Below are 14,237 nucleotides of genomic sequence, written 5' to 3' on the forward strand. Positions count from 1 at the left end.
AAAAAAAAAAAAAAAAAAAAAAAGGGCGCAAAATCCCCGTTCTGCTTAAGTCAATAAAGGGTTTTCTATTCCCTACAGCTAGGATTTCTCACAAGATTATCTGGCTCAGTGAAAACTGTTGTGTCAAAAATGCACAGGTAATATAGTTACTGTGAAGGACAGTATTGGAACTGTCCTTAGCAGTTTGGTTTATATTTAATCTAACTGTAGCCACATATATCTGTGCTGAAACATTTACCACTTCTCTCCTACTAAGAGACTGGAAGTGTTTTTCCCCTCTCTCACCTTATTCTCTGAAGTCCTTTAAATCACATCACTCAGGATTACAGAAGCAATTGGCACCTGTAACAGGATTGGAATTTAATCACTAAAAAAGCACATATAAGCTTATATGAATCTTTAAACAAAGAGAGACTCAAAGAATTAAGTTTATAGCAGATGCTCCCAGTGCAAAACAGCACCAGCAATGCTAAAAAGGAATTTTAATGAAAAAATTAATACAATACTACAACAGTTACTCATTGACATAACATTTTATGACACAATAGAAAAAACAAGATAAAACAAAACCATAAAATACTTGGAAGTTTTTGTTAAATACTTGTTAAAACCTGTCATTGAAATTAGCAGTGCAAATAAATAAAAAGCTTAAAATAATCGTTTTTCAATTACAGAACCTGTCAAAACACATAGTTCTCATCATCAGTCAGACAAACTTCACACCAACTGAGGAAAACTATGATAATAACCCACCGTTAGCCCCTATTCTCCAGGGCAGAACCCTTTCAGTAAAAAACCCCTGTCTACAAAGATGAAAGACAAGCTAAGACAGAAATGGTCTTCAAAGGCAGGCAAAGTTCTAACTGCAAGCAAAAATTGTTGCTGTTGCTTACAGCGTTATTCAAAGGTAATGCACAGGGCCATGTCTGCATCACTGTCTAAAGCAGAACCTGACCTCACTCATGTTGTTTTACCCAGACATAGCTCTCCAAAATGGTTATTTTATCTAATACATATGCTTATGTAAATTGGAGTGCTCTCAATTCCTGACTGTCAGGACAAGTCAGGAATCTTCCCCTGTCATTGCATGGGAGTATATCATATAAAATACAAATAATATATATGTAAATAAAGAGTATGTCACAAACCAGCATCAGAACGCCTTATCCAAAGGAAATTTGTAAACATTACAGAAGGATCAGATTACTTCCAATTTATACAAGGAAAATTTAGACTAAGTTTTCATTTACAATGAAGCGTAAAGTAGCAATGTAAAAGAATCTTAACATTTACTGCCAAGGGAGCACCAAGGTCCCTTAGGTGAGGCAAGGGATGACAGAAGAGAGCACCGACATTTCACAGGCCATTACAGGATCCAACCTAACCTCAGCTGGAATTGCAAATTATGTATTTCAAAGCCTCGTTTATGGGATCAGATCACAGTGTACCATTCTAGATCACGCTTTTCCCCCAGTCCCACACTTGTAAGCATCCTCTTACAATTTTTGAGTTTGACCCACTGGGAGCAAAAATGTTTGGAATTTATATGGATTTCAACCCCGTAATTTACTGTGAAGCCTAAAAATAACACAACACTGGCCCTGTTCTTAGACAGTAATTAATCCATTTTGAAGATGATGGAGAGAGAGAGAAATTTGTGCATGTCTTCAGAGAGGTGTCTGGTCAAAAGGCCGTGATAGTCAATCGAAAGTCTCCTGTAGAGTCCCAATAGGCTCTGGATCTGGCGCTTATATCCCTCCAGAAAACGGCAACACGACACTTTCAACCCGTAAGTCACGTATACAAGCATGACTAAGTTAAACTCAGTGTCCACTCTACAGACCACACCTCCAGCATCTGCACTTTTTCAACTTCTACATTTTTCAGCAGAACAATGCAGTTTACATAGCAGTACACTGGCATTTAAATTTGTACCCAATAATTAACCTGTAAAAACAGCACAATAATTATGCATGCATTGTTAATTTCTAATATGCTTCCTGTTAGCAAAATCTGAACATGCGTGCAATGTTTAAATCTTAATTTCTTCAGAGCCAAATTCTCGCTGGCTCTTTCATATACTTTTTTTCCCAAAATAGAATTGCATCTCAGTCCGCATTTTTCCTGAACTTTGATCTGAAGCTCCTCTGTCGTCAGAGCTGCAGAGAGCAGATCTTACAATGTTAGACCCATGTCAGATTTCCAAGTTGTCCAAAAAAAAGCGTGCATTCTCTCCACAGTTCCTGTCTTCTGGCATTCAGCTGTGTATGGTCCAGCAGTGTGCCAGCATCCAGACACAGAATAAACAGAGCAAGCAATACTTGTTCAATTTACCTAAAGCAGAGGGCAAATAAGCCCTAACTTAGCTTAGGAAGAAAAATGTTTTGGTTTCCTCCCCCCCCGCCCCCCCGGAAATCATACAGTAATATTGTTTTTCAACGTTTTACTCATCAACCTTATAAAATATATTACATTTTCTCAACCATTATCCCAATGTTGTAATAATCCACAAAATATTTTCCCCCTCATTTCAGCATGCAAAGTAGAAAACTATTTTAAATGGCTTATTCGAAGTTATCATATAAAGAGAATGCTTTTTCTATTCTCAAAACCTTTGTGATGCTACTGTCCATTTCCTAATGCAGAATGCACAGTAAGCTCAGAGCTGAATAAGGCGAGGTGCCTTTTCAAATTCTTTTTTGAAGCTGGCTGATCGCAGAACTTGACTTCAATGTTGCCATCGCTGAATGCCTCCCTCCTGGCTTCGTCCGAGTCAATGGGATCTCTTTGAGAAACACTTGCCTTTTGCCGCCTCATAGTAATCCCCGAGTTCCCAAGTTGCCTGGTTGGTGATGCATTTTCTTTGACAATGCAGAAGCAGATGGCAGACAAAAAATTTTTCTTGAAGTTTTCATTCATGAAAGCATACACAATAGGGTTACAAATAGAATTGAAGAATCCTGTAATCTGAACGATTGCAAAGATCATTTTGACTGTCACATCATCATACTCCTTTTCAAAATTACCTGGAAAGGAAAAAGGAAATATGCTGTAAGCACAGAATGGCACAAATGTCTACTACTTAGCTATTTATATCCAACCTGGCATTAGAAGCTTTTGTTTAAAATCAACAGAAGACCTCGCTGGAGGTTCTTAATAACAACAACAGGGTTTCATCAGCAAGGAAAGACCAAAATCTACCACATAGCCCTGCTTTGAGTATATGTAAATAAGGACAGTCATTCAAAAGAGGCAATTTAAGAGCCAGAAAACTTGCCCAATGGCCAAGCGACAGAAAACTTCCAGTCTGCTAAGTATAGACCTCGTTTATTCAAGTTGTTCTTCTGGCTCTGCATTTCATGTCCATATCAAACGTGTAAGTACTTTAACAGCAATCCCTGTCTTCTCACTGACCATACATGGCTTCTTTCTCTGTGCTGACACAGATCAGCTCATGGAGGTAAAAATGCATCTTCTTGGTCACATCTCTCACTCTTTCAGCACTAAGATCAGAGGACTGAATTCCTTGAATACAAATACTCAGTGACCAAACTTTGGATAAGCACTACAAAAGTTTATATGGCAAGTAAAATAAAGGCCTTGTAGCACCTGAAATAATTCCTGAAACTAGCAGTGAAAAGAGAGCAAACAGCTCATGGAGTGTTGGGCAACCTTAACATGGGACAACCCAGAAAATGTTAATAGTTACAGCTTCTGCACTTCTGATTCTGCCCAGGCATAAACATCATTTGGTTCAGCTGACTGGCTGCAGGACTACTGATTTATCTGCTACATACAACCTTATTTGTGACAGAAGACAAAGAAACATGTGCTGCCTTTGGTAGAGTACAACTACTGAAAACTTCCCCTTGTTCCTACACATAGCCTGCTGCATAGTCCCATGTGCTATCCCAGTACCCATGCAGGAGATGGGAGATGAACAGTGCAAGACCCCAGAGAACAGGGCAAATAGCAAAAAGCAAAGATAACAAGCATTGAGGGCATTTCCAAGCTAGTATCCAGTCCAGAACACTGAAAAAGTTCAGCTGGATTCATTGGGTATTATCACTATGACGTCCAGTATTTATATTTCCAGTATGTCTCTCTCGTTAAAACAGGGCAAGAGAAGTGATAAATATTTCATAGCAGTTTAACTCAAAGCAGTATGACAACTTAAGTGGATGCAAATAGAAGTCTTCACACATTAAATTAAAATTAAGTTTGAATTAAAAAGTTACTTGTTCAAGAGGTTTTATACTTGGAAATAACTTTTACCTTCCAGCCAGGTACTTTTGACCTTTCAGTAAATGAGGGTAGCATGACAGACATAGAAAGAAAAAGAATCTACAGAGATATCCTCACCATCCTAATAGTCAAGTCTTGCTTTTTCTTGAGTCTTGCAAGGCCTAGCAAACCTCCTTTTCAGGACTGGATTATGTGTTGTACAAATTGAGAAGCAATGACAATCTCCTTTCTAAAGAGCTTATATTCTAAAAGAGCTGGTAGAGTTTGGGTTCCCTCCCACCCACCCTGCAACGAAGTTCAGTAGGGTTTACAGCAAGACACAAAGATTATCTTTTTTTTTTTTTTAATTCACACAGCAGGGAAGAAGAGATCTGGCTGACACGCAAGCGTATCAAACACTACATTTGTAAGAGTTTTTTTGAGATCTACTCTTTTTCTGTGAGCACTGCAGATCTGTCTATCACTTGTAGACTTCAGAATAATTCATCTGTTGTTGGCTATGTATCCCTATTACAAGACAGTGATGCAGGATTTATAAGCACAACATTAACCTTTGGTAGCAGAAGGTATTCTATAGCTGAATGCTGCAGCAGCACCAGCTTTTCACAACCTGTAGTTCCATTATCAAAAAAAACTACAAAAGCCTTTATTGTATAACACATGGCAGATACTCACTGTATTCTATCATCATGTGAATCACATGGAAAGGGGCCCAACAGACTGCAAAGAGAAACACCACTGTCACCATCATAACAATTGCTCGCTTCTTCTTCCTGAAATTGCATCAAGACATTCCATACTGAATCACTTAAGAATTGACTGATAGTTAGATGTGTCTCTTCAAGTTAGATCTGTAAATGTGTTCTGATGGTTGCAGATGCAAATAAAACCCCGGAAGAATGCTCAGAAGTACACAATCCCCTTTGAAATAAAAAATGCAGCATCATATAAATATAGTACATCAATTAACACCTTTTATTTCTCTCTTTTGGGAAAGCAATGCACTTTGCAGCTGCAGCAAGCAATGACATTAGCATATCTTGCAAGGCATTTTCACTCTATTCAAGCAGATGCAATTCCAATAGTAAGAGATGGGGTGGAAAAAAATACATGAAATTCCATTAAAAGCTCAAAAAAACCAAGAGCCTCTTCTTAGATCTGGGAGCACTGACCATACCTGCAGAACCTGATTACACAGAGAATTTGACAGAGAGTAATTGAAACTACACCTGCAACATTCTGGTAGGTGAAGTGCTGGAGTAAGAGCAAGAAACACACTCCCTGCCTCCACTGTAATACCTCACAAACTCAAGGTATACATGAATTTATTGTCATCCCCAAATTGACATATAATTCATACAACTACATTTATAGATCCCAAGATGGATCTCTCATTTGAGCTGAAGAAGCAGCACTTCACTGGTAGCAGTTACAGGATCTTCTCCCCACTGTGTGAAAATAAGCTGAGGAGTAGCCCTAAGATTACCTGTGAGATTGCACCCTCTTTCAGTTTGGACTTACAAGGGTCCATTTCCTTAGGCACTTTGTTAGACAAATATCTAAGGAATCATTTATCTTTAAGCTGCTTGTCAGTATTCTCCTTACAGTCGATACTTAAGGTGATACTCTCCTCAACGAGCAGAACTGTTAGAGGTTTCTAGCACAACAAGCAACAGATCAATTTGCCAAATGAAAGGAAAAAACATGAAGCAATATTAAGGGTAGCCCATATTTAGTGCTAAAAAGCAAAGTTGATAATTATTGATTTTCATAACTTTTCAGATAGAGCATTACCATCTGGATAGTCTCACACAAACACATCTGAGAACACGCAAAACTCTCTGGAAGCTATATCAAGTTAAACTGTACCAAAGTAGTTTTTAAATGAATTCTGATTTTTTCCCATATGCCAATTTAACTTATAATAGGATCACAAAGCAGTGTTCACAGTCTCAGAATTATATAAAAAACTATCCATATAACATAGGGAAATAACGTAGCAGCATTTTCCCCGAGTCATCTTCTAACTCATGGCCTACATCTTTTAAAAACAAGCATTTCACAATGTATAGTATGAGATTTATTGAAAGGGCTTGACTTCCAAAGTGTGGCTACACTATACTTTGAAGAAAACTATCTGTTTAGATTGCCTTAAATTGGGTATCTAAGTGTTAAATAACTAGCTAGCTTTTAAAATCTGGTCTATGCTTGTAGACTTCCCAATGGATAAGGAAAGACAGATTTTTTTTTTTTCACTGGTTTTCAAGAACTGTCAGGGGGGAAAAAAAAGCTTTCTAGAAGTCAAAGTTCCAATTGTATTTTACGTTACAAACCTTGATATTTTAGACATTTCACTCCCATGAATGGTTTGAAGAACTGAAGCATCTCCCACTCGTTTCTTAATCCAGAGTTCATAGCCAATTTTAGTGTACAAAAAAAGCATCAACATCAGTGGAAGAAGGAAGAGTATAACAAGAATAAAAGTCGTATATATCTTCTGATAAATCGGACTGGCCCATTCTTCCAAGCAACAAACATAAACTTTTTCATACAGAAAGTCATATTTAACCTGTAACAAGTGTAAAGGAGATGAGTCATTACAGCGTTTACGCCAAGTGTAAGAACCAAGCACACTCAAATATTCCTTGCTCTTAATACAACAACCAAAATTCAACAGAAACTTTTCAAAGTTACAAAATTCTTCCAAGCACTTTTCTACATCAAGTGTTGAGTTGATCCAAGTTGACAAAGAGACGTCAGGGGATGCTCTGATTTGCACTCCTCCTCAAAACTTTTTTTTTTTTTAACGAGGATTTTCAAAGGAGACCTTGGCTACACGTTTTGCAAGTAAAGATGGGTGTATAGAAAAGTCACATAAAAAAAAAAAAAACAAACAGATTTGTTAACATTCAGACTCATAAGCAGCAGATTCTTACAAGCCTTCTTTTTTTCCTCCAAAAGTTTACAGTAACTCCTTAAACTATAATGGGCAGCTAATTACATTTTATACTACGCACAGTTCTTCCAAATCTCAGGGAACACTGTGTCATCCTGAAATAGTAATCTAAGCCCTACAACTGCTGTGTGCCAGTGTACCAATAAACCAAAAGGAAGTCACAGTGGAAGTCTTTGACACAACTGGGGAGGGTAGACATGACTAGCCCCTGCTGATAGTCCTTCTTCCAGTGCATGCAAGTCCTAATCCTTAGCCTTTCTCATGCTGGCATGCAGAACAAAAGCTCCACTTCTCTTATCCCACCCTCATTTCTTCGGAGTTTATTCAATTTCATTGCTAAAAGTACAAAAAGATCCAGCAAGGACCGAGTTTAAAATATAAATCCCCATTTCACCTAACATACCTCAAGCCGTTGCACGTGCCACATAGGTGACCCAACAATAACTGCCAGCAACCAGACTATGCCTGTAAACAAATAGATTTTTTAATACTTTGTACAACAAGCAGCATAAGTTTTGGTATGAACAGTTTAACAGCTTCATCTTTAAAAAGTCAGGCAAAGTAGACAATTTAAATAAAGAACAAAGTTTTCTATATGAGGCATACATCAGTCAACATTCACATCAATAACAGCATGCTCTTTTGTTATCAGTTTTCTTTCTCTCAAAGTACCTTCATTTAAGTGTAAAGGCAACTTAATTTGCCTGAGCAGCATTATGTATGTCCTCTTTGTGTTATAATGGAAAGACCATTTACAGCTGTGACATTGCTTTAGCAGTGCTTGTACATTTTGAACATTTCTTAAAAAGAAAAAAAAAAAAAAAAAAAAAAAAAAAAAGAAAGAAAAGGCTGCCAAAGGTTTATCAGAGTCTTGGTTAAGTAAATCTTTGACTTCAGATTCTAAGTTTCTTGTTGGGTTTTTGGCTAGTAATTACTATACATATAGGCACTATCCTTGAGCAATTTTATAAACTTTACCAGACTTAACATTAACTCTACCTCTGAATCCCTGGTCTTATCAGTACCTTCTGTTCTGCTATGCCATCTATACCAGCTACACTGAAGATTATTTCTCTATACACATGATTACTGGAGATGCCTAAAATCTTACCAAGCATCGTGAAAGCTCTTTTATTGGTGTACTGCCATTTCATTTTTAGTGGATGCACAATTCCCTGGTGTCTTTCCACAGCAATGCAGGTCATTGTAAGAATCTCAGTTACAATAGCAGTGGATTGAACAAATGGTACCATCTTGCAAGCGAAGGCACCTGCAATAGTCAGAAAGTAAGGCATGCAACTGTTGCAGTTCATGAAAAAGCTATTAATACTAGACTTCATTAGTAAAGTGCTATTGTGCAAAAAGAGCAGACTAATATTCTTAGATTTATTTTAACAGCTAAACTGACAAGTCACCTATTTAAGCTATTTGTCAAATGCAGCTTTCAATAGTCATTCTTCTGTCGTACACACTACATCTGCAAAACCAAGACTTCTAAGGACATATTCGCTTGCTCTGTATCAGTCAGACTTACTCCTATTTCACTTTTGACCAAGTCTTCCACCATCTGTTTTCAAATGTGCCAAGTTACAGGGATATTTATAATCTTTTCATCTTGGCAAGATTACTCTCCAGTTTTATGAAGGTCTTAGCGTTACCTGTTTAAAAGTTTACCTTTTCTGCTGTTGCAAATACATTCTTTCTGTTCATTTAAATACCACTCTATTCGTATACTTTGGCACTTAATGCATCATTCTGCCAAGCGACATATATATAGGAGTCCTCTAAGAGGTGTAACATAAGAGGAGAAATCCAATCTCTTCATCATCTTTCCATTCTCCAAGTCTCCCTCTTTCCTGATTAACGCGTTGTGTTAATGACACTGTCCAAATTAAATGCAATTTCCTGCCTGCATTTTCACAGTTGTATAGGTTTCCACTGTGAGTATTTATGCACAGCTAGCACAGATCTTCAGATTTCATTGCTGCTATAGCTTCCCAAAATTACATATTCAATTCCTAACATACTAGTCATTCTCCATTATTCGTCCTCAAGTCCCAACCATCTTAGAAACTGCGGTGCAAATTACTCTCTCAAAAATCTTACGTTAATGCCTTCCCCAAACTACTTCTCATTTACTCATTTTCTGACCATATTTCTGACCCTGAGATAATTTTGTATGCCCGCATTCTCACAGTTCCCTCACATTCTGACAGTTCAGTATCAGCTATTCACTTCAGCAACAGCTGGGGTTATTTCCCTTACTTGATCATTAATTATACTTTACCCAGATATAACCCATAAACTCAAAATAGCCAAAGGAATATCTGATCCAATTGTAAGTCAAGCTTTAAGATGCTACAGACACCTTAAGCAATGAAAGCATAGAAAACAGAAAGAAAACAAACAGGAAACTATCAAAACTTAATCCTGTCCTCCATGAAGGGAACAAGGAACAGGGAAACTTCTGTCTATTTGGCCAGGCTAAAAGCCACTGGGCTTACCAGAAGGAACTGGTTTGTTACTGATCTTATCAATTCTAGCTGCCCACAAAATCCCTTTTTCTGTGGCTCCAAAAAGGGAAGGGGAGGGCAAGGGGCACAGGATGGAAGTCAAGTACCTTTCAAGTACATACTCAACACCAGCAACACCGTGAATGTGCACACAGATCTGGCTTAAAACAGAGTAAAAATACACCATGCAGCCCAATTTCAAGCTACTTGAATGAAATCTTAGCATGGTCAGTAGGAACTGCAGGGAAGATGATGTACTGGGCTGCATGTCTCTTTCTCATCTAGAATGTATTTTGCCAGGGTGTCAGAAAGAGCAAGACAAGACATCTTGACATCTGGCATCAACTGCAATTTACACAATAAAATTCCCCCCACTTCTTCTTTGGCTTCAATAAGCACAAAGTAAACTCCCATGAAACATGTGGGTCCAAAACTGGACACGGTATTCTGGACACTAAACACAACCTTGCATGTGAGACTTGATTTAACATGCTAGGTAGGTTTTACTAGATCTAAGCCTTCCAAAACACAGATAACGCATCTCTTCGTCCTGCCCTTAAATTGACTGAATGCTGTAATCACTGAACAAGGGAAGTGTGGAAAAGGGGGCCTGGAATCCTGGCTCCCCAACCTTGAGAAGAAAGCCTTACCATTAGGACCCCACCTTCCGGAACTCCCTCTGAAATGGACCATCTCACAAGAACACGTACAGATTTTCATAGCCAGGGGGAAAAAACAAAAAAAAAACAAAAAACCAAAAAACCCCAAACAACAATACTTGCAAACTTGCATACTCATTATTAGGGAAACAGGTACTGAGGTCTAGTCCCTGATTCAATAATGCATGCACATTTCACTTAATATTTAACCTATTGGTGTAAAACAAGCTTCACCTGCAGCAAGAAGAAACTGATGCAACCCCATTCTTAAGTGCCTGTTAGGTGAAAGTCCCTTCTGCAAAAACTGAGAAAAAAAGCCGATTTTTACTGTAAACAAGACATGTTAAGTTTTGCGGAAAAAAACCCCAAAAACCAAATTATGCTACTACATCATAGTTTAGACAGTGAAATTAAAATAAGACTGGGACAGGCAAAAAACAGCTGTGTGAAACACTGATACATTAAAAACACGTCAAGCTAGTTTTCACATGTTTGTGTTCAGACTTATCTCAGAGTAACAGAAAACTTGAAAGGAATATACTAGTTTACGCCTTTTTTCTAATCAAGCTTATAAAAATGTAGCTGTTTAGAACATGGTTTGAAGAGAATATGATTTAACAGCTAGTATCTTTCAAGTCTTCTTTCCATTCACTAACATGGCTGCTAGATATTTTAGTTATTTGTATCGGGTACTATGTCCTTGTCATGATACCCTTACCTATAATAAATCAACATTGGATTAAGAATACAATGATGTTCCATACCTCCCAACCAATCTGAAAATAAGAATGGATTTGCTTTTTATCTTTATGATAAAGGCATTGAACAGCTTTATTTTGTTCTTTATTTCTTTTTAAACAACATATTGTTCAAAACATAATTTCAGATCCTATCTAAAGAGGACAATTAGTTAAAGAGTAACCTACAAAAGTAAAGAACAAAAGCCCACTTAAGATAAGTGAGTTTCAGGCAAGATTATTTAAATCTCACTCCTTATAATGTTTTTGGAGTCATTAAGCTAATCAGCAGTTGCATAAAGGAAGCATTTGCGGAAGAAAGAAGTCACTTCATTTTAATGGCAAAAGGAAGGGAACGTGAAGTGTTTCCTGGCTCTATACACACTGAAATAACACTGAAAAAGCAGATAGGGTTTAAGACAGATTTTTAGAAACAAAGTCTAAAAGTTGTCCTGAGACATACCAGTCATCAACATAAACCTACAGCACCCCAAATTGTAATAAACAGATTAGAAGAGGCAAGTAGCCTGTGAGATGGAAGAAAGCAATTAGAGATATTTGTCTTTCAAAGATGAGAAACAGAATTAAGAAGCAGGGAAGTATGCACTCTTCTTCAAACCTATGAAGAAAAATGAGATAAGAAAGGACGAGATCTACTTGCTTCAAATAAGTCTGACTGATACATCAATTAGAACAGTACATTCACTGCCTAGAGGTAACTAGGCAGGTAGGTAACAGACAACAATACTGTCCTCCTGCACTTCAGTTACACTACAACTTCCATCCAAAAACTTCACAACAGTAAATGACAACCACATAATAAATTACATCAGAAAATAGTGATTAATTAAGCTTCCCTAAGGGAAAAAACTTAATACATGCATACATTTAAAGTATCCTCTTTCTTACTTATCAAAAAGTAGTCTCCCACCTTGTAAAAGAACTACCTCTAATTAAACAGATACCTCACATTTTAATGATTAACTGGAAAGATGCAACCATTTTCTAGAAAAATAACTATGAAGTGCAGATTCCAAACAACATTAAAATTTATATAAACCAATATTTCTTAGCTGCTGATTTAAATCATTAATTACTAAAGCCACCTTCACTGTCAAGTGAAAGAAGTTAAGAGAAGCTCGATCATTCACTTTTTTCCCCAAGTTATCTTGTTCTGTTATTACCAATTCTTTATCTTAAACCCCTACAGCCTTTAAATCATTGAAAAAAACCCCAAAATCATTATTTGCCTTTTCTTTCAATGACGAGAAGTGCAATAAAAGCAAGAAAAAAAGCAGGCAAAAAAAAGCAAGCAGAATATACACTTCCAGCAAGATTTGGCAGCTAAAGCCCACCTGACACAGCAACCTCACATCCTCGCACTCCCGGTCCTAGTCACCCACTCTCAGAAGGTAAAGCATCTACATGGACTACTCTGCTTCCCTATGTATCACTGTTAATTGACCCAAATTAGTTTTCTCTTAGGCTTCACAATGATAGATCACCTAGTTGTCATGGTTTAATCCCCAACTAAGCACCATGCAGCCACTCGATCACTCCCCCCTGGTGGGATGGGGGAGAGAATCAGAAGAGTAGAAGTGAGAAAACTCGTGGGTTGAGATAAAGACCGTTTAATAGGTAAAGCAAAAGCCATGCATGCAAGCAAAGCAAAACAAGGAATTCATTCACACTTCCCATCAGCAGACAGGTGTTCAGCCATCTCCAGGAAAGCAGGGCTCCAACACGCACAATGGTTACTTGGGAAGACGAATTTCCCCCCTTCCGTCTTCTTCCCCCAGCTTTGTATGCCGAGCATGATGTCATATGGTATGGAAAACCCCATTGGCCAGTTTGGGTCAGCTGTCCTGGCTGTGCCCCCTCCCAGCTTCTTGTGCATCTGGCAGAGCACAGGAAGCTGAAAAGTCCTGGACTAGCGTAAACGCTACTTAGCAACAACTAAAACATCAGTGTGTTACCAACATTGTTCTCATACTAAATCCAAAACACAGCACTATACCAGCTACTAGGAAGAAAATTAACTCTATCCCAGCTGAAACTAGGACACTGATAAATACAATACACAGGATTAAAAAGTGAGAGTGACTTCAAAACAGAAATTCCTCTTCTGGATGCCTCCTTACGTGCATCCCATCCTTGAGTTAACCAGCCACTTTCAGAACAAAGGGGCATTCCCCTTGCCCCTAAATCAGAATCAGGATATAACGATAAAAATCCAGGATTAATGCAACCACTGACTTACTCTTGAAAGCAATGTTTAGTTTGATTCATATGAAAAGTCTGGCTAGATCCTCACTTAAAGTGAAGTTTAAATTCTTGAGCCTGACTCCAAAATTTGTGTGGACACCAGCTACCCGAGGTCATTAATGAACGTTAAATGAGCCAAACTCTAGACAGATGGAGCCTGGGGGAAAAAGGGTGCTACTTTATGCTTCCAAATGCAAAACACACAGCTAGACTTATTCCAGGTCTTTGAGGCGCCTGGGACATTTTCATACTATAATGCACAAAATATACCTATGCAATGCTTCCAAATGCAGAGATAAACACAGCTCCAGTACATTAAGCATTCTGATATGATCCCAGCACTGAAGTCTTCTTGTGCTAAAACTAGGCACTGGGAAAACTGCAGTCTATTTCTCAGATTCTGGTTCACATTTGGGGTTTTTTTGGCTGTGGCTACGCTGAATATTTCAGAACATAATTATGCTTCAGTTCTTTTGCAATCTATGAAGTAATTTTGGGCATCTGATATGCCTAATATGCCTAAATCAGAAAGAATCCAATTAATATTTTTCAAAGACTTTCTAAAGGCTGTTTAAAAAATATTTTTTTCTTAGAAAGACTTGCTGAAAAAGTATCTCCTTTTTGACTGTTCATTTTCCACTTACATCCCCCCAGTACAGAAACATGTGACTTTTTTGAATATTTTAAATAATAATAATACTTTACCTAATATCTTAAATATGTATCAAAATGTTGTAAGTTTGTACAAGGTAAGGCTTTCAGCAAACACTTCCAATAGATTGTTAGTGAAGACAGCACGGCAGCATTTAATACTGACCATTTCCAATTGGGAAAGAAAATCATTTGCAGAGGAATACTGGGA

The 14,237-nt window shown here is 37.7% G+C and overlaps 1 protein-coding gene across 1 annotated transcript; it reads right to left on the bottom strand.

Annotated features, from left to right (window-relative positions):
* Nucleotides 1-2,428: 2,428 nt before the first annotated feature.
* QRFPR (pyroglutamylated RFamide peptide receptor) lies at nucleotides 2,429-13,300 on the bottom strand. The gene is made up of 7 exons (XM_009579600.1): nucleotides 13,252-13,300; nucleotides 11,138-11,149; nucleotides 8,313-8,471; nucleotides 7,605-7,666; nucleotides 6,579-6,814; nucleotides 4,921-5,018; nucleotides 2,429-3,026 (listed from the first exon to the last, which is right to left on the bottom strand). The coding sequence occupies exons 1-7, from the start codon at nucleotides 13,298-13,300 to the stop codon at nucleotides 2,623-2,625; spliced, it is 1,020 nt and encodes a 339-aa protein (XP_009577895.1). The 3' UTR covers nucleotides 2,429-2,622.
* Between the last annotated feature and the right edge of the window lie 937 nt (nucleotides 13,301-14,237).

Source organism: Fulmarus glacialis, unplaced genomic scaffold (assembly GCF_000690835.1).
Source record: "Fulmarus glacialis isolate BGI_N327 unplaced genomic scaffold, ASM69083v1 scaffold27610, whole genome shotgun sequence".
NCBI classification, from domain to species: domain Eukaryota; kingdom Metazoa; phylum Chordata; class Aves; order Procellariiformes; family Procellariidae; genus Fulmarus; species Fulmarus glacialis.

Coding starts and splice junctions, on each gene's coding strand:
- QRFPR (XM_009579600.1), bottom strand. CDS start 13,300: ATGCCCCTTTGTTCTGAAAGTGGCTGGTTAACTCAAGGATGGGATGCA. Junction 5,019..6,578: donor GAAATGTCTAAAATATCAAG/GTTTGTAACGTA, acceptor ATGCAATTTCAG/GAAGAAGAAGCGAGCAATTG. Junction 3,027..4,920: donor TCACATGATGATAGAATACA/GTGAGTATCTGC, acceptor TTTCCTTTCCAG/GTAATTTTGAAAAGGAGTAT.